This window comes from Salvia hispanica, chromosome 1, assembly GCF_023119035.1.
Source record: "Salvia hispanica cultivar TCC Black 2014 chromosome 1, UniMelb_Shisp_WGS_1.0, whole genome shotgun sequence".
NCBI lineage: Eukaryota > Viridiplantae > Streptophyta > Magnoliopsida > Lamiales > Lamiaceae > Salvia > Salvia hispanica.
In genome coordinates, this window is record NC_062965.1 from 48,515,444 (window position 1) to 48,539,971 (window position 24,528).

A 24,528-nucleotide genomic window follows, 5' to 3' on the forward strand; every position below is an offset into this window, starting at 1 on the left:
CAAAATTGAACATATATCAATTCAGAATTTGTGAATTGAATAGCAAACAACACCAAGAACTTAAACAAGAAAACAAAAATCGAAAAGACAACGGGATTTACATGGTTCGATAAAAAACCTACACCTGCTGAGAAGATGATCCAGCTCTTATTCAATGGAATACAACAACACAAGTAATTTCTCACACACACTTGCAGAAATCACAGCTGCAATTACATAGAAATTCCCATCCAAAGATAGTGTTTCACTCTTGAATCAGCTCATCCCTCACACATGAAGATCTGATCAGTTATTAACCATCCTTACAGCTCAGGTGCATTGTTACATTGGATAAAACCCACTGCTGAACGGCTTTTAACTAACCCCCCGTCATGACTTGGTATCTGCACATTGGTCCTTATACTTCTTATCTATTCAGTAACTATCCATACTCCAACAAATCTTCACCTTGGATCTATTGAATAGAGTCGGACCATCCTCTCAATTTCTTAAATGTTGATTCAGTTTATCAACTCTAAGTAATATCTTAGCTTAGAAGTAGGTAGAGCCTTTGACAGCAAATCTACTGCATTTTCTTCAGTTGAAAGCTTTGACACTCGAACTATGCCTTTGTTGACTTCATCCCTAATGAAATGCAGTCTTATATCCACATGTTTGCTCCTTTCATGGAATGTCTGATGTTTGTTTAATCATATAGCACTGCTGCTATGAAATTTAACATCCACAACTTCTTGCACACTCCCAGAGTCGGCCAATATTTCCTTTGAGTGAGAAGCTCTCTTTCACTGCCTCTACTAGAGCTATATATTCAGCTTCAGTGGTGGAACGAGCAACCACTGATTGCAAACATGATTTTCAGATGACTGCACTCCTATAAAGACAAAAAAACATAACCAGAATGAGATTATTGTCACAACTCACTGCATAGTCAGATTCACAAAATGTTATCAATGCTTCTTCTTTGTCATTCTTCATTCCCTCAATAATTCAATAATCTTCCTGTGAGTTTCAACATAGGCAAGACAAAGGTAATTGAGCCGTGTCCTTTTCATTTTATTTAGCATCAGGGACTCATGGTCTCAATGCAATGACTTCGATTGCAGCTAGGAATTTACCATATGACCTGACATGCACATGATAAGACATGGCTAAGGTCTAAGAGGGTGCTTGACTAAGCTTATTTTAGACAGCTTATATAAGATGATCAAATAAGTTACTAAAGTATTAGATTATAAAGTTGTACAGCTTAAAGATGATCAAATAAGTTAACTAGCTTGCTTTATTAGAATAGTGAAGTGTCTTTTTATAATTTGTAATAGGACCACGGTGCGATGATTTCAATTCATTAGCAGATTTCAATACAAATGCACAGGTTTTATTTACTTCACCAATCTTGTAACAGTTGTAGCTCACAAAATGCTTACTTCCTCCAGCTTCAAAGTTCTCATTATTGTAGCATGACCTCAGAAATCCCAAAATATGAGTACACCAAATGATTGCAAAAACAAAACGCATCAGGAGGGAAGGAAAGGGAAGAAGAGGTCATGCAAGAATAGTGGAGGCAGAGAGATTATGAGCACACAACCAATCCAATTCTCCATCAAGAAAGGAAAGGAAAGGATGAGTGCAAATCCTGATAATAATTAGAACTAGTGTAACACCCGTGCTATGCACGGATTATAAATTTATATATTTGTCTAAATCTTAAAAAAATTAAGCAATACCTACATGCTATAAAGAAATTAATATAAATAAATATGTATGCAATAATAATTTATTCTTATACAAAAAAATAGTAATAAATTTAAGAAATTCTTCAGTATATAACACACAAATATTGTGTATGAGTAATAAACCTAAAATTAATTAAATTAAATTAAAATTTGTATATTAATTACATAAAATTAAGAATTTAAATTTCATAAATTCATATACTCAATTTATCAGTAGAGGTCATTCTATATTTATTTTGCATACCTATTTTCTTAATTTTTCAATATTGCTCCAACATTTTTTTTGATATATTTCGTACGTTTAAATAAGATATCCATATAACATGTACTCTTTATACGTCACACAGAAATACATTGAAACTTGAAAGATATTTAGTAAATAATTTAACTCTATTTATTTATGTAAATTATGTGATTTTAATATATAGTAATATTTAAAAGTCAACGGCATCACATTGATTTAATAATTACTCCATGCAAATATTTGCAAAAAAGACATGCACGGTTGATTCAATTTAAGTTTGAAAAATTTGTAACGTTCAAGGACAATTAAGTTGGTCAAATTCCTAAACGCATATCGGGAAAAATTAATTTTTTGTTATCGTGGATTACATTTATAATACCTGCGAAACTGTCGCTTTAAAATTTGCATCTAAAATTAAATTTAGATTAATTGCAATAATACCCAAAATTAATAAATATTCAAAACTATGCCAAAAACTCGGCTTTTATATTAGTATAGATTGTTCAAATATTAAATATGAAACATACATATAGTAGTAGAAGTAGCACGAACTTGTTTAACATGACATATAATTGAACAACATATCTAATAGATATAAAACATAGCAGAAGAAATGGAAAAATCAAACCTCAGCCATGGTTTGAACCTCCACTCCTTAAGCAAGGGCCATTAAAGGGATGGTACACAATTGCTTGAATAGTGATTGTAGCAGCTTCCTCAGCGGCCCCTACATTTTTCACAGCCAGAGTAAAAAACATCAGCTGGCTGAAGTGCTGCGACATGACTGCCTTGGCAACTTCGACAAGCTCGAAAGTTTTGGTTTTCCGCAATTTAAACATTAATGTTTTAATCATAAATAAACAAAACCCAATATTTGATGATACTACACCATGTTTGGTAGGGTTGATAACTCATTATACGTTGATTTGATTATGAAGTTTTTGTTTAGGACATGCTTACTACTACTATTATTTAATTGAAAATAAGAATCTTTTGTTATTTTCATTAACTTTCAAATTCCTAAAAAACAAAGTGCCTATACCATGGATACGTAAGTAAAATGGTAGTATTTCGGTATTTCACTCCTTTCAAATTTTGAAGTCCAAAGATAATTTTTTGTGTTGGTGATAGGTGCATATTCCTTTACACGAACTTAGCATATTGTAAGGAATCCTTAGGCTTCCTAATGAATTATTTATGAGTATATATAGTAATGCTTGTCTCCCTTGATATAAGAAGTAAAAAGATATATTCTTCACATAATTTTGTTGGACTTCTCTGATCACCAGAATGTAGCTCACTTACCAGATGAACATCACTGCGATACATAAATTAAATAGCTAGGTATCAGGCTGATTGTGTGTGCAATTAATTGATTGAAGAAATGACCCTGGAGAGCATTTTTTTTCACATCAGGGACTCATTGTCCAAATGCAGTGACATTGATTGCTGATAGGAATTTACCATATACCTTGACATACACATAATTTGACACGACTAAGAGGGTGCTTGACAAAGCTTATTTTAGACAGCTTATATAAGATGATCAAATAAGTTACTCCTATTAGACAGTAAAGTGTTTGTACAATTGAACTTATTACAAGTTAACTTGCTCCATTATAAGAATGATGTAAATGACGGAAATAGCTGGTTTCCATAAATTAATGAGACCATGGTGATGATATCTATTAACTAGCAGATTTCAATACAAATGCACAGGTTCTATTTACTTCACCAATCTTGTCACTCTTGTAGCTCACAAAATGCTTACTTCCTCTAGCTTCAAAATTCTCATACAAACTAAAAAATCCCAAAATATGAAATCACCAAAACTCAAGTAAGAATGAATCCAAAATGCAAAAACAAAAATAAGTTATAGTATATAGAATAAGAGGTCGTGGAGGCCGGAGATTATGAGAACACAGCCAATCCAATTCTCCGTCAAGAAAGGGAAGGGAAAGATGAGTAAATACGGATAATAGTTATAGATTTGTTCAAACATTAAATACACATACATAAACAGAGTAGTAGAAGTAGCAAGAACTTGTTAAAACATGACTTAGAAAACATAATTAATATTAGTTGGATATACTAACTACATAGTAGAAGAACTGGAACAATCAAACCTTGAGCTATGGTTTGAACCTCCACTCCATGAGCTCCCAAGGGGCATTAAAGGGATGGGAGACAACTGCTTGGATAGTCATAGTAGCAGCTTCTTTATCTGCCCCAACTTCTTTCACAGCCAGAGTCAAATACATCCGAGCGGCGAGGGGCCGTGACTTGACAGCCCTGACAATTTCCACAAGCTCGAAAGCTTTGGTTTCCTGATATTAAAACAAGTTACAATCATAAATAAACAACATTTGATTATCAATAAATACTACTAGCATATATGTATAGCATACCATGTCAACATTGATTTCATCAATAGCAAGCTTTGCCCGCTCATACACATAATCACGACGACGAGAATCAGACAGAGGAAGGTGGATGAAATACCAGCCCAGCTCCAACCAACGATGAAGCTTCACATCCACATCAAAACCCTAATTCATACCAATTACTCAAAACGAAGCAACTCCAAAATAAATGAAATTAATATATACAATAATGATGATATTTGGATTGGATGGACTTACACCGCTATTGCGGACTTGGTTGAGGTTTTTGAGAACGGGCCCCTTGTCGAAGGGAACACTTTGTTTCTTCTCCTCTAATATGTCATCATCATCAACATCACTGTCGCAATAATCTCTCAAAAGATCGAAATCTTCCTTTTCAAAGATGAACTCTTGTTTGAAAAATCGCACTAGATCATCGAAATCTGTGAATTCCGCTACCATCCGCGATTCCTTTGCCCTTGCCTTTGCCACCTTTGCCATGGAAGCATCGGTTTCCTGAATCTCATTGCCTCTTTTTCGTTTACCACACAAATCCAAATCGGATGCTATTTCTCCAATCGAGAAATTAGGGGATTGAACAGAAGATGTTTCCCCAATTGAGAAATTAGGGTTTCCCACGACAGCCATCGAAGATAATTTATGATTTCCCGATATGTCTCTCTGTTTTCCTGATAAAATAATCAGATTCCTTAAATTTTAAATTTATGTGGTTGTTTTAGTTTTTAATTAAATTAGGAAAGTAATCAGAATCCGAAAACAAGATAAGTTAGTATAATTTTTCAGGATTCTGAATCCTAACTTTTCTTAGTTATTCTTTTTCCCAGTTTTAGGATTCTTACATATATAATGTAATATAATATAGTTTTTTTTATTATTATTATTATTATTATTATTATTATTATTATTTAGAATGTTTTAAAAATAATTTAAAATATAAATCATACTACTTAATTTTAGAAAATAAATAACTATAACTAAAATTATCATAATTATAACTTATTTTATAATAATTTATAATAATAATTAATAATTTATAAAGTAATTAAAGTATAATTATATAATATAAATAGTATGATAAATAATTATTATTATTTTTATAAATTAATAATTAATCAATAAAGTTATAGTCTAATTTTCATTTATTAAATTTATTCACTTATAACATCCTTAAATATTATAATTATAATACTAATTATTATTATTATTATAATAAATGAGTATAATATTTCAAACTATAATTATATGTATTATTTTATATTATGATAAATAATCCATATTTAAACTATCCATTGTAATAATAAATATAATAATATAATTATTAATTTTGTAATTAATAGTTTATTAAGAATTTTATATTATTATTCTTTTTTATAAATAAAAAATAATAAGTATATTTTTAGTTTGATGTTTAAATTAAATATAATTTTAAAATCTTGATATTTTCCAAACACATGAAAGCAAAGTTACTAGGAATCATATTTCCGGGATTCATTTTCCCAAGAATCATTTTCCTTGCCAACTTTACTTTCCCGTCAATCAAACATGGCCTAAATGGATTACCAAATAACTTCTGGTAGTCTAGTATTGCTTGCATTTCATATATCAAGCAATACAAAACAATGTAATTATAGTGATTTTTCAGATAATCAAGTATCTAATAATATTGTTTTATATTATGAAATTATTAAGAGAAAACACATTTTAGGTTCTTATACTTTTATCATAATTTTTATTATACTCTCGTACAAATTTTTCGTTTTAGTAAATCATTGTACTTTCATCGTAAATTCGTCAAATCCCTTGTACACTATTTTCCTGCTGCGTGAACTACAAAACTAGTATGAAAGTATCCAAAAAATAGGGTTTGTACCTTTTTAGTACCCAACATTTATAAAATCACATTTTTCAATAAAAAAAAGTTTCATAAATCTCAAATTCAATCTCGATTTTTACTATTCTACCTTTCAGTCCTTGAGACAGTATTTGTCCATTTAGCTTGATTAAAGAGCACCAACTTTGTGATTTTTTAATGTTTTCTATACTTGTTGTGATTTTTTAAGGACCAAACTTGTGTCTTTTTAAGGAATTACATTAATTTAGCTATAGTCCCCACGAAATCAAACGATTATTTATTGCTAGTTAAATATTCATTTTCAATTATATACGTAATAATTTTGTTGAATTAACCAAGTAGTAATTTATTTTATTTAAATGAATTTGTTTAAATTATTTTTACAATCGAAAATCACACCAAAAAAATCTTTGTAATATTATTAAATCTCTGTATATTATTAGACTAACTTTCTTTCTCTCTCTTTGTACAAAATTCTTAATACTAAGTACAAAATTCAATTGTACACATGCAAAATTGAAACTAAGGATAAAAAATTAAAACAATACGTGAAAAGCATATTGTTACAATTACATTATACCATTAGACAATAAAATAGACCACATTTTGAGAAAACAATCCATTACTCGCTTTATTTTGATTAAAAAGTTTCTTGAACTTGTTCAATTTTACAAACTTTAGAACATATTTGTGAGCCCAACAAACCGAGCATTATCATCAAACCCGATTTGGCTCGATTAAATTATCGAGCTCGAAATTGTGCCCGATCTCAACCCATTTACATCAACTCAACCTTTGAAAGAACTAGTACATGCCAACTCATTCTTTTCTCCTTTCAATGTCAACAATGTCTCTCTATTTACTACCTCAACTTGAGTTATTGCTGCTCTTGCTAGGCTTTAAAAGCTGCTTCAGAAGAGTCATTTTAGGTACATTCCAGTATTCAACATGCCTGAAACATACATCAACATGGCTAAATTAATGATAAATGAAACAACAGAAACTATAGAACAACCAAATTAAAGAATTTGAGAAAATACAAATAGATACCTGCATACTTTTCCAGATTTCTCATCAAAGAAATACTCTGTATAACCAGTAGCTGCAATATCCCACAACAACCATTAATCTCAATACATACATACATACATATATACATACATACCAGAGAGAATTGGCTTCCATGGAAACGACATGACGCAGCTGAAACGCCAGTGACCGATCCATTTATCCTCAAAATCCTCCCATTTCATCAGCTTCATATTCGATCTCTCAATTAAATAACCAAAATTCGTGCAATTTCTCTTGAACCGACTCAGACCTCTGAATGAACCCGCTGGATCTGCGAATTCACACTCTTCTTCATAAGCATCCACCGTCACATTTCCTGTAGCAATCGCAAAAAGGAAACAATCAAAACTCAATCAATGCAATCCATTCATTCAGCTTCCTTATACAAATTCTACCTGTCACGAAATAGGATCGGTTGAAATCCTGTTTGATCGTCTCCACAACAGCCGCTCGATCGATTTTCCCCAATCCGTCGGCACAGAGCTCCACGTCAGCTCCGGAATCCGCAGTTTCTGACGGAGAGCGGAGGAGAGAGGCTGCTATTCCTAGGAATTCCGATCCATACCAGGCGATTTTCAGCAGCAGATTTTCAGGTTCGGATTTCTCTGTTTTGTTAATTGATGTGTCGTTGGTTGGATTCTTCGCGCAAAGCCGGAATTCGCCAATCTTTTGCCGGTGATTTGGACTGGAAATCGGGTGGATACGGCGGCGGCAAGGGAGAGAAAGTGGAGCGATAATAGTTGAAGCTAGGGAATTCGCCATGGAAATGGGAAATTTGGAGTTATCTCCCGCGGTCTTTTTTCCATTTTGAAATATCTTCTACCATATTGAATGGTGGCCATGAATTTAATGTAGGGCCACAGTAACCTTAGACTAAATTCATAATTTCATCTTGAGCATCCGCAATTGTCGGCTAGCGACCAGGGGTCACCGGGAGGGGACGCGGTATATCGGCCCTCGCTTGATTTTTTGACGGCGGCGTCTCACACGTCGACCCGGTAGAGACGCAGTTCTCTGGCGATGACCTTCTGTCATTGCATGATATGGGGATCGATCTCGAGGACGATGATACTCCCGTTCCAGCGACGCCGGCCGCGCCGAGGAAGAAGACGAGGGGGAAAGGGGAAGGGCGAGGCGGTCGGCGAGTCATCGCGGCCCACTGCCAGCTGCCGGAGGAAGTGGACGGAGGATGAGTGCGCCGTGGTGGCCAAGGGGTGGTTGGAGGTGTGCGACCATCACGTCTGGTTGCGAAGCACGGGTCGTCGGCTTATGTGGGCGAAGATCGGGGCTACATGGGAACGCCCGCACGGGAAGGACTTGACCTTGAGGAGGTCGGGAAGGGGTGAGGCGCACGGGGCCGCGGTGGGCGTTTTCTGCGTCTGTGCCGCCAACGCCTCGTCGGCTTCAGGTGGAGGAGTTTCCTTTTTTAGTGTTGCTGACGTGGCGAGGTGAGAATGGGCCACCTATGGGCTGGCCTATGCACCATTGCGGATGCTCTAATAATAGATGACACAAATTTTAGTATAAAAAGAAGAGTATAAAAAAATTTCAAAAATTATAAATAAAAAGTGAAATTATAAACAGAACAATGAACAGACCACAAAAAACAAATCTAATTTGGGTGAAAATAATACTCCCAGTCCCATGAATCATGCAACTATTAAATTACTAACACCAAAACATTGCATGAACTCATGAAGAAATCATGAGAAAAAGCCAAGACTGTACATGAACAGATAAACCTACTCCCAACACTTGATCACACACACCACTCAAATCATCACTCTCTCTCAAGCTAACAAACTTCTGGGATAATACCATGGCTATCGAGACGGTACAAGGAAGTGCTTCAACAACACCATCATCCATGGCTGCAACTATCGCCACCACCATAAAGCAACAAGTAGAAACATCTCCATCAATTTTGGATGATAGCGAGCTCTTGAGGTTCAGATTCAGATAATGCTTTCAAGGACTCTATGCAGACTGGATTTCACTCCCAGCACTGACATTTTCGGTTGCCACTTTATATGAAGAGAGCAACTTTCTCTGTCAAAAATCAAGGTGATGCAATGGTTAAGGACATGTTAAACAAAAACCACAAATTGGCAGGTAATATATGAGACTGGAAGACATCATTCAGACTAAGCTACCAGATCATTGTGGGTTATCAAGACATACGATGTACTCGTATGCATATCGAGAGTGAGGGAAAAACTAGTCCCAAAATGGTTCTCCCTACACAAAAGCTGAAAATTATGAAACAAAAATAGAGAACAACACACTCACATGATCCTCAAATTCAGGGGTAGCCAAATTGACACACAGGTTCTTCATCAACATGAGCACCTGCAAGACTAACAGTTATTAAATTATGTATCTGAGTGGATCAGAGTGAGGATGCACGCCTAATTACTGATTTTTTTGTCAGTAGATATAATTGATAACCACTTGAACATTCAAATCAGTAGAGAAAGGCTATGTCCAAGGTACTTATTCAGTCACAGAAAGGTTCAACCCACCGTCTCAACATTTATAGGCTCCATTTTCCTTAGTCTTCGCAAGTGATCAGTTGCAGTTGGATCAAAGACACTACCAATGAAACCATAGACTTGAGCAAAATCTGGCATATCTGCACAAACAAAAAGCTAGTGATAAGTTTTATTTATGCCATCAACATAGTCAGAAAATAGATAATTCTATGGTTAGAATATTGATGCATAGCCATTTATCCATCTAACAAAAAATAATAACGCTGCGTATGTCTGACCTTCATGCCGCATAACTAAAATCTGAAACTAACGAATAAAACTAAAGATGGTAGGGAACAGACCTTTTGTTGTGTTGCATTGCTTCACTTTTACTTCATGATCCATCTCATTAGATTTCCATACACGTGGAGTGCTATCATTGCTGCTACTGCTATAATTATTGGCAACACTAGCTAATCCAACATTGTCTAAACCACCAAGACAATTCATCAGTGACATCTTAAAACAAATGTCAAGTCAGGTCAGGAGTAGAAAATTACCTTTTGCAACATTTGGCAGACATCCTGCCGGTACAACATTGTAACTCCAAGAAGACAATGGTGAACTGCTGATAGGATTACTGGGAACTGAAAACGGATCGCGTCTTACAGCATACCCGGTCTCCACTTGAGCAACTGAAGATTGCCCAGGACCTGCAGTTCGAGGTACAACTACACAAAACGAAAGAAAAAACAATAGAATGTCAATGGATATACTCAAAAAGAAAACGAAAGAATAAACGAAAAATCAAAGGCAGCCAACCATTTTTCGTTGCCTTCTGTGGATAAGGATGGGCAGCTTTTCTCTTTGGACGTGGAGGAGGTACATGCTCGCTTGTACCATTCTTCTGGACTTTTAGAAAATACTTCTGAGCATGGCTGCGTATCTGCAAGACGACCTTTGTTCAGTTTCAGGAAACAAAGTAACGGGCACAACCTCCTTTTTAAAAGGAGTCTCCTATGTTTCAAAATAACTAAAAATTGACCATATCTACCATTCGAGCGGAAGTTATTATACAATAACTAAAAATAATCAATTATCTGAGGAACAAGTTTCAAAACTTGATGAACTAAATATTAAAGTTGGCATATATAAAGAGAAACCTTAGTAACTAAGAGGAAAAAGAGAAATGAGAGCAAAAAAACAATTCAATCAGCTTATAATAGAAACAGATAAATAACAATACAAAAATGAACCCAAGTAGAAGATACAGATAAATAAATCATAGTATATCTTTGTATAAACTGAAGGGATGAACCACATGCCTCATCCAGGAACTTGCTCAAATTGACCATATCTACCATGACACACAATATTCCACACATCCTGACTCTGTTAAAATAGACATATTATAACTAGGTCAGAATGATTATTTCATCACCTCCACAATGAATTTAAGAGATTACCTAGTTCCATTCTTAACGCGTTCTAAATTAAAACTATAGTTACTACTTCTAGCATCACATCAGCTACAGCGTAAATAAGTAAATAACCTGGATAACTGTCTTTGACCCAATAAATGCTTCAATCTTTTTCCAGTCACGATCAAATCTAAAATTGAAGAAAGTAAAAATCAGAAAACAAGTAATAGCACCAAATCAACAAAGATAGCAAAAATTCGATTGTCAAAATCTCATTTCCCAATTCATCCTCAGTCTAGCTTCAAATGATCTTCGACGATAGCAAATAATTTCAAAATTAAAACATTATCAAGCTAAAAAATCAAACAAAATTTCCTTACTAAGCCTCATTATCCTCACTACAGCAGATAAGCAATCAATTATCGCCATTGCTATCAGCTGGCCAAAGTATCTATGACAAATCAAATTATACAGGGAAAGAACACTTACAGCTGAAGCGCTTCGAGAAATTTATCATGCTCCTGCTCACTCCAGCTCTCTCTAGATTTCGTGATCGTGTAAGGCTTCCGGATCTTCTTATTCGCATCATCGGCCGCATTCGCTTCCGGTGCCATCGGAAGCAGAATACCTTTACCTCCATCCGCCGCCGGCATTTTCGAGGGATCGCCGCTCATGTAAAAACCGCGAAAATGCGAAAAATCCTGATCCGGCGGTGGACTCCGGTACACCGACACCATGTATGATCAAACACTTCAAATTCAGCTCCTCCAATTCAGAGACGCGGAATCAAAATAATGAATCAAGCAAAGGTAAGCAGGTGTGAGTAGCGTGTAGAGTATAGAAGGAGAAATCCAATCTGTGTTTGGGGAAATCGGATTGAATTTGGGTTCGCGAAAATTGAAATTGGGTTTTTTGGTGAGGGAAGAAATGGAAAGCGACGGGTTTATGGAAAATAACCGACTCTGTGTTGGGGAGAAGAGGGAAGAGATCTGAGCCGAACACGTGTCGTGAGATGGGTGATAGTAGTTATATTTAGGCAGGGTGAGGTGTCACTCTTCTATTGCTCGTTATTTGAAACTCTGTCTCTTATTCAAACTGCTTGTGTTTCTATTTTAAAAAATTCTGCATATGATTTTTTTTGATCTTATCTCATCTTTGAAGACCTAACTTTCAGAAAAATTATTACTTTTATTACAAGCTTTCCAAGGAAAGTTTACGACGACAGGGTGATATGGCAACGTGTAATATTTTACATTGTTGTATAGTGCTCCAACGCGGTGTGCAACGCGATTATCCATGTAAATTGTATCGGATGCACGATATCATAATGATTAATTAACCTGTGAAAAAATAATGGAACTTGGTGAATTATGTTATTATGAAAATTTAAGCGAAAAAATCATTCAGTTTGAAATTGTTCGTTTGATACGACACTCATGATATTATATGTGGACGTAGTAACCAATGAGTTAAATGATACTCCCACCGTCTAAAATATAATCCCATTTATGGACGACACGAGTTTTAATGAAAAATTGGTAAAGTAAAATAATTCCGGGCAGGAAATTGGGTTCTACCGAAATACTGCTTTCCATCGCCGGAATTATGCGAAGAATTGTCGTAGTTCATTGTTTAAAGAGATAAAAAGAGGTATAGAGTGAGAATGAATGGGTGAATCCAATGTAAATAATAAGATATGACTGTATATATAGAATATAAAAATATTTTTGAAAAAAATAATTTGATTGGTGGACCGATCATGGCCCTATGGTGATCAACGATGTCCATAGGAACGGCCACTTGGGGTGAGTGAGAGGGGCCGATCATAGGCCCATGAGATTGGCCCCCATCGCCAATGCTCTCATGTGACATCGATGGCATTACCTTTTATTGAGTTGTTTGTATTATTTGTTGAAATACTACATCAAATAATCATGTTTGTTTGGATCAAATATACAGTATATCATTATGTAGAAGAAATTGTAAAAAAAATTGATAACAAACTATTGAACAAACTGCGTGTCGTTGAACGAACTGTGTGTCATTTTTACTGGCTGCGTTGCTTCAATTGTAATGTATTCCACGTTATGCATTTCTCAATAAAGTTGCAAATCTAGCAATAGAATCAAATGCACAAAAGGAGTAGATCTCAGAATCTCAATACGTTGCAAATAATGCTACTAAGCAAGCTATTTGTAGTAAAAATCTTTGAAGGGTATTTGTAGAGTTGTAGTCAAAGAAGTATTATAAGGTATTTTTGTAATTAAATTAAACCTTAGGACTGCTTTGAATAATCATCCATGAGAAGCAATTAATGTCACATGTTTGGTTGAATACCAAACTCCCTTGATCCTTACAAATAAACAAATACTACACATTAACAAGAATTGGTATTTGTGTACGGCAGGATACTGAAACCTTTTTGCAATAAATTTCACTCTGTATATCAACTATGTATATGTCACGAAAAAAATCAAATGAGATTTAGTAATTTGAATATTTAACACATCAAACACATGAGACTTGAATGCATCCATGTTTTCAATAGAAATCTTTACAAAATATGATGTCTTGGCCGTGAGACAGTAAATAAATGTGTCTTTCATGTGTTACAAGGATTTTAACATTCGTACCTCCAACAATTAGTCGAGCCAGCGAGTGATGCCGTCTTCACCTAGAGCAGCGACAATTTCAATGCGTACATCCAGCACAGCCTGCATATTTACCAAAGTAGCCATATATCTCAGAGAGAGAGAGAGAGAGAGAGTTGAACCAGGTTTGATAGTTTCTCGCATTGTTTTCTTGTGGGATTAAGTAGAAACTTTTTAAGCATGAGTTTGTTCAATAAGCTCACTAAATAGCCTTGTGTGTTGAACGTTGCAGTTATGGCACAAACACTATTAACCAAGGGGTCTACGTAGCAACGATTAATAAATCTAATCATACGAGCTAGATTGGGCGTACCAGAGGGTTTCTGCAGTTCACCAGCCTGCACTTTTGGAGAGAACCCTCAAGCGTCCAACTCTCCCAGACGTCAAAACTATGACTGGCGAATACGAATTCCATCCTTCTATTTATCTGCAAAGTCAATGGTAAAGCTGAGGCAACAGAAACTGTCACTATTGACCAAACGTGTTGCCAATACATTAACGGGGGAGTATATTTGGCTTATTTAATTAAAACAACAAAAGCACATCAGTTAAATAACAATACTGTGGAACCCAACATTCAAACTTGAGCACATGCACCAAAAACAAAACATGAACATATTTCTCTCTTAAACCCTTTCAGTTAAAAACAACAACCCACCAAAAGAAAGTGGAAGACATATCAAGGAGCTTACCTGTAATAACTTTCCCCCAGCAGTAAATGATCTAAACCCGATTGTATCCTGCAATTAAGAGCAAAAGAGGACACTCAGTAGCTATCTCTGTGTTATTTTCTCACCTGTATAAACCTAGGACTAGCACTACTTCCCCTTTTTATCCACGAACGTATCTTAACAAAGCCAATAACAATTGATAAATGGGGACAAAGTCAAATAACATGTAGCTTCGTATCTCAGTACCTTGCTTCTATACACAACCAGGAACTGTGCTGCAGGGTCTCTTTTTGTGACATTTGACAATGTATCCAGGAACCAACCACCACCTTGGACCCTTTGCCTCGAGACATGAAGTGCAGGATGGTCCCTTGCATGTAAAGATACAATATAACCATCTTTCAGCAGTTCACCCGAATTTTTCAGAAGTTCTCGGCTTGAATTTAGCGGCAGCTCTGGGGTTAATTCTGTTTTTAAATCAACTGGTGTTTTCCTATTCCTTGAATCTTCACTAGAACTCAGAACTTGATCTGTGCCACTCATATTAGCATCGTCTTCTCTATATGAAGAGCTTTCTTTCTCAAATGTCGAGGGATCATCTGCTTTATTCTGAGACTTTTGCCGGCCATGTCTCTTCTTAGCCTTCTTACTTGATCTGTTTCGCTTTGTTTCAGATCTATTTGATGTACTTTGAGACAAAACAGAAGTTTGATTCTGGCTAGAAGTTTCTTTTGACTGATTTAAGACTTTTTTCTGGGAACTTTCTGCCACCAACTCAACATTTTCAGCCAGTCTATCATTCACTGAACCTAGGTACGAAGTCTCACTCTCTAGCATGTGACTGTGTTCATTCTTACTTTCCAACTCCCTTTCCTCCTCGTCTTCCTCATCAGATACAGCATTCTTTGGAATGACATTATCAATGAGGAATTGCTGTAGTATGAAAATGGCCTTTTCCCTAATCTCCATCCATACTTCTTCACTGTAGTCAGCACTGCGAGGAAGTAACAGAACATTGGGCATCTCCCTTAGCTGAAATAAGATCATAGTAGTGTCAGTTTGGACACACACAGAGAAAACACGGTAAAAGTGAGGTCCCAAGTAATGTTAGGATCTTGGAATGTCATTTTTATCAACATAAACACATAGGAGTACAAGAAAATGGAGATGAGATCATTGAAAGAAAGAGGGATTGTACTAAAAGCAAACAAGCAAGCAAGCAGAGTGTAGTCAACTTCTAAATTACCCTAACACTATACATCACTTACCCAGGCTTCCATCCATTGCGGACCTTCAGCACCATCAAGGGCACAGCCTGCAAGCGTGCCATCGATCAAAAGTTGTTTCACAGCACAATCATCCAACAGCTGGCTGCTCCCGGTATTTATAAGAAATGCCCCTTCAAAGAGCATCAACTCATAAGAGAGAGATTCAGAAAACGAAGCACTGAAAAATCACCATGCACGAAAATTTAATAGTTTACCAGGCTTTATATGCTGTAAACAATCTGCATTGATAATTTGAACCGTATCATTAGTCAAAGCACAGTGCAAAGATATTAGGTCACTTGCAGCAAGCAAGTCATTAAGTGTATCCATTCTTCTTGCAGCTGCCGGAAATCTTAAGGAGGATCTACTTATTTTACCATTTCCCTACATACATATGTCAGGAACAGAAGCTGTCAAATATCCAAACCATATGCATTATACCACAGAAAACTTGTCCAAATTACTACCAATGTATTCAATTAAACATAAACAGAATGGAATAGAAAGCTTTGAGACTCCATATAATATGTTGTACATTGTCTAAGCAAATCGGATTATCGATCATGGAAATCAGTGACAAAACCAATAGCATGATACAAGTATCATGAACTAACACTTGCAACATTGTAGATAAAACTGATGAGATAAAACAGTCACACAACCGTAGAACATATAGTATAACTTAGTAGCAGGAAGACGATGTAGTATCAGATGGAGAACAAACAAACAAACATTATCTAGAAAGAAACACGGAACATTTCGATTAGTTGACAATGTCAAGAATCTTAAAATAGCACCACAGCTCACAAACTAGGGGTAGAAGTAGAGCAAAAGTAACTAAAATTTCCATAATTCAAAACCTGAATCACACAAAACCTCCAAGTATACATATAAGTAGCATATTTCAGCACGATTTTTTAACAATCTTCCAAAATCCATTTGTATGCAAACAACACAGAAAGTATAAAGCATATGTTTCTTCAGATTACTTACTAATAGCATACCTCTTGCACATCAAAGTACAACACACTCATCTTAAACGCCAAGCTCCTATTAGCCAACGACGTCGCAGAGGCAGATCTACCAACAATCCCCAACACCAAACCGCGACACCGCCGCATTCCACGGCACAGCGGCTGCACCGAGCCGAGCCATCCTGACGCCGATAGCGCGTGCCTGGAGAGCAGATGCGTACGCCTAAGCAGCCCCAAGACCAGCGCCATCACAGTGTCCGCCACTTCCTCAGCTCGGCTGACGTCGACGTGGATCAGCCGGTTCAGCCCGAGCTCCTCGGCCAGCGCCGAATCCACGGCGCGGTCGGTCGATCCGAGGCAGAGGATCAGCTGCCACGGGCGGAGGCGGCGCTGCGCGGCGCGTGGGAGGAACGAGAGCGAGTGGATGAGCACCGCCGCCGCAGATTCGATCCGCGAGTCCGCCAGCCGGCTGAGAGAGACGTGCTCCACCTCCGCGACGCCGCCGAGGCATTCCTCCTCGAGAAGCGTGTCCTCGATGCAATTGAGCGTCACCACAAGCGGAAGCGGCTGCGATTGGGCGGCTGCGGTGCCGCTTTGAGGCATTGCTGCTGGAGATCTCTCTCGATTTCACACACAAGCAGTGAATCCGGCGCAGAAATCACTGTTTCAGATAATTTTTTTTGAAATTTTTGGAATTGAGCAATTGGAGTACTTGTTTTTGGACGACGAAAGTGAAAAATAAAATGAAAATAGCCGAGTGCTCAACAATACTACTGTCACTCCATCTGCGTGTATTTTCACCTTTACTGTATGTATTGTGTTTTTCGACTCTCGCCTATGTCAGGTATCTTTTATGGGAATAATTCTTTATTTTATTCTCTTATTCAACTAGTCAATCAATTTGCTGCCATTAAATTGAGTTTTCAAACCCATATTAAAACAACTGAATAACTATTTAAATTTCTGCGACAATTAAACAAACAAGATCGATCAGTGCCATTTTCTATAATTGTCGTGTTACTTTTTATACAAAGAATTATACCAAATGAGAAGTATTATTTGCGGTTGTTAAACTAAATTCAAACTTGGTTTTCTCAATTTTTTAGCTGCATGTATATGTTCTCTTTAAAAGAGCTATCTATAAATAATAAGTTTAATAATTTCTATTTAATTTTATGATGTTCCATTCTTTGAGTATTGCTTTGAATTAGAATGTTCCCTAATTCATCTATCCGTTCGTTAATACCTACATCATCTTTGTTGTTTTGGTAATAGTCTTTCTTTGTAGTATTACTCTATCTCACTCTATTTCTTCACATGTATTGCCTAGTAACTTATTACCTATAATCTCATATGAATATATATCTACTTACTCTAGCTCATCTTATAATTCTCTCCTCTCCCTTATTACCCATCTCTCTCGGGTAGCCCAACTGGTACCATTTGTATGCAACCACACCAAATTGAAGTTAGAAGTGCACCAACTATTTCTTTATAATCTCTCTTCTCACCAAACTTTTAAACCTCTTTGCAAATTCCCTCACCCTACACAATTGTTTGGGTGAGGAGAAAATAGTCTTCACAAGTTACTACAAGCTTATGTATTTTCTTGACTCTCTTACAAGAAATATCATCAATTTTCCCTTTTCCAAATGGCGTTGCCTGATCAAGAGACTTTTCATTTGGGTCACAGACTATTCTCTTCTCGTTTAAAGTACCTTTCACTCAAATTTGAGACTTTGAAAGACTACATTTCAAAAAACTTACTTTCAAAAGTAGACAAACATAGGAAAGATCACAGAAGATTATAAGATTGATGATAAAACACAACCACTTAGCCATGCTCAAATTGCAATATTATACATCTATGTATGTATATTATGTATATTACGTGAGGGTAAAATGTCAAAAGCACAATTAGACACTCAAGCATGAAAGACAGGTAAACTTCAAAAAACATCGATGTGCTTAAACACTAGACAGACAACAATAACAATGACACAAATAACAAACGAAAGTTAAGTTTTGCAACATATATTGTAGCTCATCGTGACAGAGAGTTAAAAGGAAATATAGGCTACAACAGTTACGGATCAGGAAGACCTCAAAATACAGCAGCAAGCTATGTTAGATGCGTCATGCATTCCCTCTTTAGAATAATATGTTTTCGTATTTTATTTCACTAGTGAAGAATGCAGTTAATGTTTGGAGGGACTTCCCGACTTGAGGATTACCAGTTGCTTCTCATTCGTTTGTAGTTCCATCTTTCGATAGTGGTGTATGTCCCTCTGCAGAAAATAATAGATTTAGTTAACGAACTGCATGTGCAACTACAAAGGGAGCTACTTCTAGGGACAAAAACTACATACATTTCAAAGCATAATATTTTGTCGAGCATAACTTTAGGCAAAGAAAATTGACCTAGAAAAGGTTTATCTACAAGAATATAAAAAATATATAAATAAACAGAATAAAAATCAAGCATACATTCTCCTTCCGATGGTGCATACTGAGACTTGCGGTACTGGGTCTGCTGCTGTGAAGGCTAGAGCAAAAAATATGGTGAGAAGAATATGTCATGACACAGACAGAAGAGAAGAAACAAACACATCAAGTGTCATTGCAAAGTGGAGTACTAGTTTACCCCACTTTGCCACTCGAAAATTGTAAATATCAAAGGCAATACAAACAGTACAACACTTCCATTCAATTTTATAGATTAATTACATGAAAGAAATTGGTCCATAGCTTTATAATTTCAATGCAATATTAGGTAAGGTCCAAACTATAAATCGAGCCACCAAAATAGCTACTGACATATGTATGATGTATCTGCTAGCAACAGTTCAAAACACCTAATGGGATCTCTTAGCTATGAGTAGAGAAAAACAATATTCTAGTATCTAATTAGATGATTGTAAAAAGAGAGGAGATCTTTATCCATCACTAAACAATTCAAAAAGCCTCTATTCTATTGTGCACAATATCATGGAGTTATAGAAAGCTAGTAATACATCACATAGTTCACAAAACTGAAGTCCCTTAGAAAAAAAACCAAAGTAATATTGTACTTACACAATAAATATAAGCAGTAGAATCTAACATGGTGGCGAAGCCATAATAAATTCAAAATTCTCATTACAAGCATGTATATAAATTCTGTGAATTTAACACCAAGCACAGAAGTAGGTCTAGTCACCTGTAACTTTGGCGCAGAGCCTCAAGTGGTCCTTTAGGCTTCGATGCACCATGTTGTGATCATGAAAACAATGGCAACTGTCAACTAGGTTTACATATCAAATTCCACCATCACAAGTTTAAAAAGGATATATGATGTGAATCCCAAAAGGGGCTACCTTTCCCAAGGCCCAATCAGCAGAGTCAAAATAGGCTCGTTCATGATCCTGACATCATATACGAAAATTTTAGAAAGAAACCTCGGGGTAATGGACAAAAGCATGGAAGTGAGAAAGTAATACCTTAGAAATAAGTAGAGGTTTCTTGGGCATCATTCCTCCATATTTTTTCTTGACAACGGCCTCCTTAAAAAAAAGAGAACACATGATGAACCGATTACAATATGGACAGAGACTTCATTTTTACAATATGCAAAGAGAACAAGATCTGGACACAACTTCCTGTTGTGGTATTGGTGAGGACTTTTCAGCATCCTCCATGACAATCTCCCCTCGGTTTCTTTCAGCACCTGACATATTCTTGCCACAACACTGCACAAAGAACACCATCATTATATGGCATCAGCAATTTCATAGTTAGTTCAACCCTTGAAACTTTTGAGAAATAACAGACTGTTTGAGGTAAAAAGAACAAAAAATTTCAATTGTTTAATTCTGCAAGAACAACACAAGAAAGACATTGAACGATAATATTGGTGAGCCCTCGACACCAATTTATCACGTTTATCTTGGATGTTTATACATGAAATCCAAATCACACGAATCCAAGCATTTCAATTGATCTAAGAACAGCTGATGCTGTTGTATGAATTGACAGATAATCTTGTTGGCACAGCCTAGTAAGACTCTTTATCCAATTACTGTGGCATAAACATTGTATAAAAGCACTAGTCATTCAATCTTAAAGCTAGTCTTAAAATAAGAAAACATGGTTAAGAAATTCAGTAACTTATTCTTAGTGTCACATCAAATACATCTTAGAATACCTAATGCTTCTGTTTCCTTATAATTCACCAATGAAGGTTTCCAATGAACTCAAGATAAACTTTAATTACTGAAAATACCTACTGCATCCAAAAACATGTATTCTGAAATATGCCAGCAAGTTCGAATTTTTTTACTAATATTTAGGAATAGTGAGAAATTTACTAACTTAAGCAAACAAATTATCCTAATGTTCACCAAACTACAAGCGCAGTGCCAATTCATGCTTCGACCTCAATCTAACCCAATAAATGATAGTAAGATAAACCAAAAAATTCGTGTTTCAAAAGATCATAGTTCCACCGCTTAATATCAACACATCAAGTTAAAAAACAAATCAATCGAGCTACGTGTTTCGACTATCTGATCCAAATAATAGAACGTCAAAACAAATTCCGAAATCTCGAAATTATTCTACATCCATTTCAATATAGCCTAGATCCTGAAGAGATCTTTACATAAACAACTAAATTAAGCTTATAGCAAATAAATTGAAATACAATCAAACGTATCATCCGAGCTAGATCATTGAATATTAAAGCATGAGAGATAACAGTTTACTTACACGGATTGAGCTAAAAAAGTTGGGATTGCAAATTTGCAAGCAAATTAAAATAGAAGTAAAATTCCAGAAAAACAAAATCGGCGAGCTGGAGTTACCTAAACAACTGATTCAACTCTCTTTCCACTTGAGATCGATGGAGATTGATCGATCAGTGAATAAAATTACGCAGGGAATTTAGCGTGTATACCGAAATTCCTTTTATGCCCTTGAAATATTATCCAAACTTCTAGAATTAAATAAATTCAAAGTATATTTAATTTAAGGATTCTCCTACATATTTTCAATTTAGAAAATACTACTCCATATTACGAATATTTTAATTACTATCCTATTGGATTAATTTTTAATTTAATATTGCGACGAATAAAGCCACAGAAAATTCGATATTTTTCTCTTTCAAATTTCATTTTTTCTGCTTGTTTTTTACATTTCATTGACTGGGCAATATGTGTTATTAAAATTTCATTCTATTTTCAATTATTGGCTCTCTTTCTTTCTATCGGTTGGTATCAACTTTTCATATTTTAATTTATGTTATTATCAAATTGACGGTGTTATCAATTGTATATTCAAAGCAATTTTAATTTGTAATTACAGAAACTTATGTTCGAATATGACTATGAGTAATGAATAATTAGTATGGCATCGCAACTTGTTACATCCAGGGCCGGTCAATAGTAATTTAACAGGATCCACTCACTAATATCTAAACAAAAATAGTGAAATAATCATTTATCGAAATTAAATAAGGTTATAAAATATCATATCCAAGCCCGCTTAATAGTAAGATTCTAAAATATCATATCCAAGCCCGGTTAATAGTAAGTTCAACGCAATATTTATTACTAAGATTCTAAACAATTAATTATGTGAAGAGGTTATTTTGTCATTTGTATAATCCAAATAGTCTTCTGAAACTAACCAATGTACAGCTTAAGAATTCAAAATTTATTAAAATTGATATTTGGGATAGCAATAAATACACAGAAGTAAATTGAGTTTGTATTATAAAGCTCTGAACTCACTAGGGACTTTAGAAATTTAGAATTGATAGCTAAAATAGTGTGACAGCAGTCACAGATCAGGAAAGCATCAAATTACAGCAGCAAGCAATTCATCTCTTCAGAATAACATGTTTTCACATTTTATTTCACTAATTGATGGGATGCAGGTAATGTTGGAGGAACTTTCCGACCAGATGGATTAGCATTTGCTTCTCATTCATTTGCACTTGCATCTTCCGATGGCGGTGTATGTCCTTCTACACAAGATAGTAGATTTTGTTAACCACCTCCGCGAGCAACTAAGATTTTTTTTCCCCCTCAAAACACCCTATTGGTGAGGGGTCAGACGGATCATGACTCATGAGGCTGGTGAGCTGCTTCTTATGGAAAAAACTAACTGCTACGTTTTAGACTTCTTTGTAGGGAGGATTAGAATACAGAAACAAAGTTATTTACAGACATTAAGCAATTTCAAGCTTAATAAAATGATTTATAGAATGTTTTATCTTCAAGAAATAAAGAAAGATAGAGAACCAGGCATACCTTCACCTTCTGCTGGTGCATAGGGAGACTTGCGGTAACGTGTCTGCTGTTGTGTAGGCTAGGAAACAAATATCCAAAGGAGAAAAATGTCATGACACAGGAAAAAGGGAAGAAACAAACACATGAAGTGGCTACCCAATTTTCATTATCCACTAGATACCATCTATATACAAGTATTACTTTGTCCAAGTTTGCTACTCAAAAACTGTAAATATCATAGAGAGTGATGTACAAATATTGAACGCTTTCATTCAATTTTAAATATCAATAGAATGAAAGAAATTGGTGCATAGCATCATTAATTTCAATGTGATCTCTATAGGTCCAAAATTATAGTATACCCTACCAAAATAGCTACTAACAGTCCAGGAAGAGAACACCTGAAGCTAGAATACACCATGCACAGGCAAAACCAATGAAAATCCCATCCACAGGAATGGGGCACAGTATTATACGGAGTAGTATAAGAATAGCAATGGCAAGGAGAACTTCGGGTGGTTGCGAATGAAACGGGAAGCTTCTATTAGTAAAATATCTTGAAGCAAGAACACATCAGATACTAATTGATACCGATGACCCCTTTAAGGGAAAGGCCAAAAGTAATATTGTAAACCAACATGGTGGAGAAGCCATAATAAATTCAAAATTCTCAGCAAATGAATAGATACAATTCATGTGAACTTAACAGGCTACATATATAAAGTAGATCTAGTCACCTGTAACTTTGGCCGGAGAGCCTCAAGTGGTCCTTTAGGCTTCCCTGCACCTTGCTATGACCATAAAACATTGGTGATGCAACGAGATTAACATATCAGTTTCCACTACCACAAGTTACAAAAGCATATATGGTGCGAATTCCATAAACGGCTACCTTTCCCAATGCCCAATCAGCTGAGTCAAAATAGGCCCGTTCATGATCCTGACATCAAATGGGGCAACTTCAGAAAGAAACCTCAGGATAAACGACAAAAGCACGGAAGGAGACATCAGACAATACCTTAGAAATAAGTGGTGGTTTCTTTGGCATCATTCCTCCATATTTTTTCTTGACAACTGCCTCCTGAAAAAGAGGAACACATAAAAGAGCTACTATTACAATATGAATATTGACTGCAATTATCAATATGCAAAAAGAACATGATCTGGACACAACTTCCTGCTGTGCTGTTGGCAGGGACTTTTCAGCATCCTCCATGACAATCTCCCCTTGTTCTCTTTCAGTACCTGACATATCCTTGCCACAACACTGCACAGAGAATACCAGCAGTATACAGCATCACCAATTTCATCAATTGTCCAAGCCTTGAAAGGACTAATCAATATAACCGACCACTCAAAATAGAAAGAACATGATTTTCCACTTCCCTTAAATTAGAAAGAATCGCATCACACATCATATCGTTGACACAGATTTATCACATTATAACAGATATGTATGCACAATATCCACACCACACAAACTCGATGAATCCAA

At 35.8% G+C, this 24,528-nt stretch overlaps 6 protein-coding genes across 10 annotated transcripts in view; all 6 read right to left on the reverse strand.

The window, feature by feature from the left end:
- Positions 1-2,444: 2,444 nt before the first annotated feature.
- On the reverse strand, positions 2,445-5,049 carry LOC125214384. 3 transcript variants are annotated; one of them, XM_048115501.1, is made up of 4 exons: positions 4,620-5,046; positions 4,386-4,526; positions 4,104-4,304; positions 2,445-2,704 (listed from the first exon to the last, which is right to left on the reverse strand). In XM_048115501.1, exons 1-3 carry the CDS (start codon positions 5,007-5,009, stop codon positions 4,110-4,112), a joined length of 726 nt encoding a protein of 241 aa, XP_047971458.1. In that variant the 5' UTR covers positions 5,010-5,046; the 3' UTR covers positions 2,445-2,704; positions 4,104-4,109. The 3 variants fall into 3 exon arrangements, with proteins under 3 accessions (XP_047971458.1, XP_047971536.1, XP_047971382.1); XM_048115579.1 differs by lacking the exon at positions 2,445-2,704 and having other exon boundaries at positions 3,940-4,304; positions 4,386-4,505; positions 4,620-5,049; XM_048115425.1 differs by lacking the exon at positions 2,445-2,704 and having other exon boundaries at positions 3,940-4,304.
- A 1,789-nt stretch (positions 5,050-6,838) lies between these two features.
- LOC125218454 lies at positions 6,839-8,120 on the reverse strand. Its single transcript, XM_048120127.1, has 4 exons — positions 7,701-8,120; positions 7,400-7,621; positions 7,285-7,336; positions 6,839-7,186 (listed from the first exon to the last, which is right to left on the reverse strand). Exons 1-4 carry the CDS (start codon positions 8,065-8,067, stop codon positions 7,102-7,104), a joined length of 726 nt encoding a protein of 241 aa, XP_047976084.1. The 5' UTR covers positions 8,068-8,120; the 3' UTR covers positions 6,839-7,101.
- An 867-nt stretch (positions 8,121-8,987) lies between these two features.
- Positions 8,988-12,123, reverse strand: LOC125202039 (protein REVEILLE 6-like). 3 transcript variants are annotated; one of them, XM_048100351.1, is made up of 9 exons: positions 11,687-11,729; positions 11,330-11,387; positions 11,102-11,168; positions 10,599-10,722; positions 10,337-10,507; positions 10,139-10,264; positions 9,828-9,937; positions 9,595-9,654; positions 8,988-9,354 (listed from the first exon to the last, which is right to left on the reverse strand). In XM_048100351.1, exons 1-9 carry the CDS (start codon positions 11,712-11,714, stop codon positions 9,283-9,285), a joined length of 816 nt encoding a protein of 271 aa, XP_047956308.1. In that variant the 5' UTR covers positions 11,715-11,729; the 3' UTR covers positions 8,988-9,282. The 3 variants fall into 3 exon arrangements, with proteins under 3 accessions (XP_047956308.1, XP_047956307.1, XP_047956306.1); XM_048100350.1 differs by lacking the exon at positions 11,102-11,168 and having other exon boundaries at positions 9,595-9,662; positions 11,687-12,123; XM_048100349.1 differs by lacking the exon at positions 11,102-11,168 and having other exon boundaries at positions 11,687-12,122.
- A 1,533-nt stretch (positions 12,124-13,656) lies between these two features.
- LOC125212064 (C-terminal binding protein AN-like) lies at positions 13,657-17,560 on the reverse strand. Its single transcript, XM_048112105.1, has 7 exons — positions 16,792-17,560; positions 16,003-16,171; positions 15,788-15,918; positions 14,766-15,551; positions 14,541-14,588; positions 14,162-14,275; positions 13,657-13,911 (listed from the first exon to the last, which is right to left on the reverse strand). The coding sequence occupies exons 1-7, from the start codon at positions 17,362-17,364 to the stop codon at positions 13,840-13,842; spliced, it is 1,893 nt and encodes a 630-aa protein (XP_047968062.1). The 5' UTR covers positions 17,365-17,560; the 3' UTR covers positions 13,657-13,839.
- A 1,206-nt stretch (positions 17,561-18,766) lies between these two features.
- On the reverse strand, positions 18,767-21,557 carry LOC125212099. Its single transcript, XM_048112155.1, has 7 exons — positions 21,508-21,557; positions 20,397-20,489; positions 20,241-20,303; positions 20,118-20,165; positions 19,961-19,998; positions 19,249-19,306; positions 18,767-19,049 (listed from the first exon to the last, which is right to left on the reverse strand). Exons 2-7 carry the CDS (start codon positions 20,472-20,474, stop codon positions 18,960-18,962), a joined length of 375 nt encoding a protein of 124 aa, XP_047968112.1. The 5' UTR covers positions 20,475-20,489; positions 21,508-21,557; the 3' UTR covers positions 18,767-18,959.
- Positions 21,558-22,539: 982 nt separating this feature from the next.
- The window catches only part of LOC125212106, a 27,814-nt gene continuing 25,825 nt past the window's right edge, over positions 22,540-24,528 (reverse strand). Inside the window, exons 2-7 of the mRNA XM_048112165.1 lie at positions 24,208-24,300; positions 24,052-24,114; positions 23,926-23,973; positions 23,771-23,824; positions 23,055-23,112; positions 22,540-22,768 (exon numbers count right to left, since the gene is read on the reverse strand). Of these exons, the coding sequence (XP_047968122.1) occupies positions 22,725-22,768; positions 23,055-23,112; positions 23,771-23,824; positions 23,926-23,973; positions 24,052-24,114; positions 24,208-24,285 (345 nt within the window). The 5' untranslated portion in view covers positions 24,286-24,300 and the 3' untranslated portion in view covers positions 22,540-22,724. The remainder of the gene's footprint in view (positions 22,769-23,054; positions 23,113-23,770; positions 23,825-23,925; positions 23,974-24,051; positions 24,115-24,207; positions 24,301-24,528) is intronic.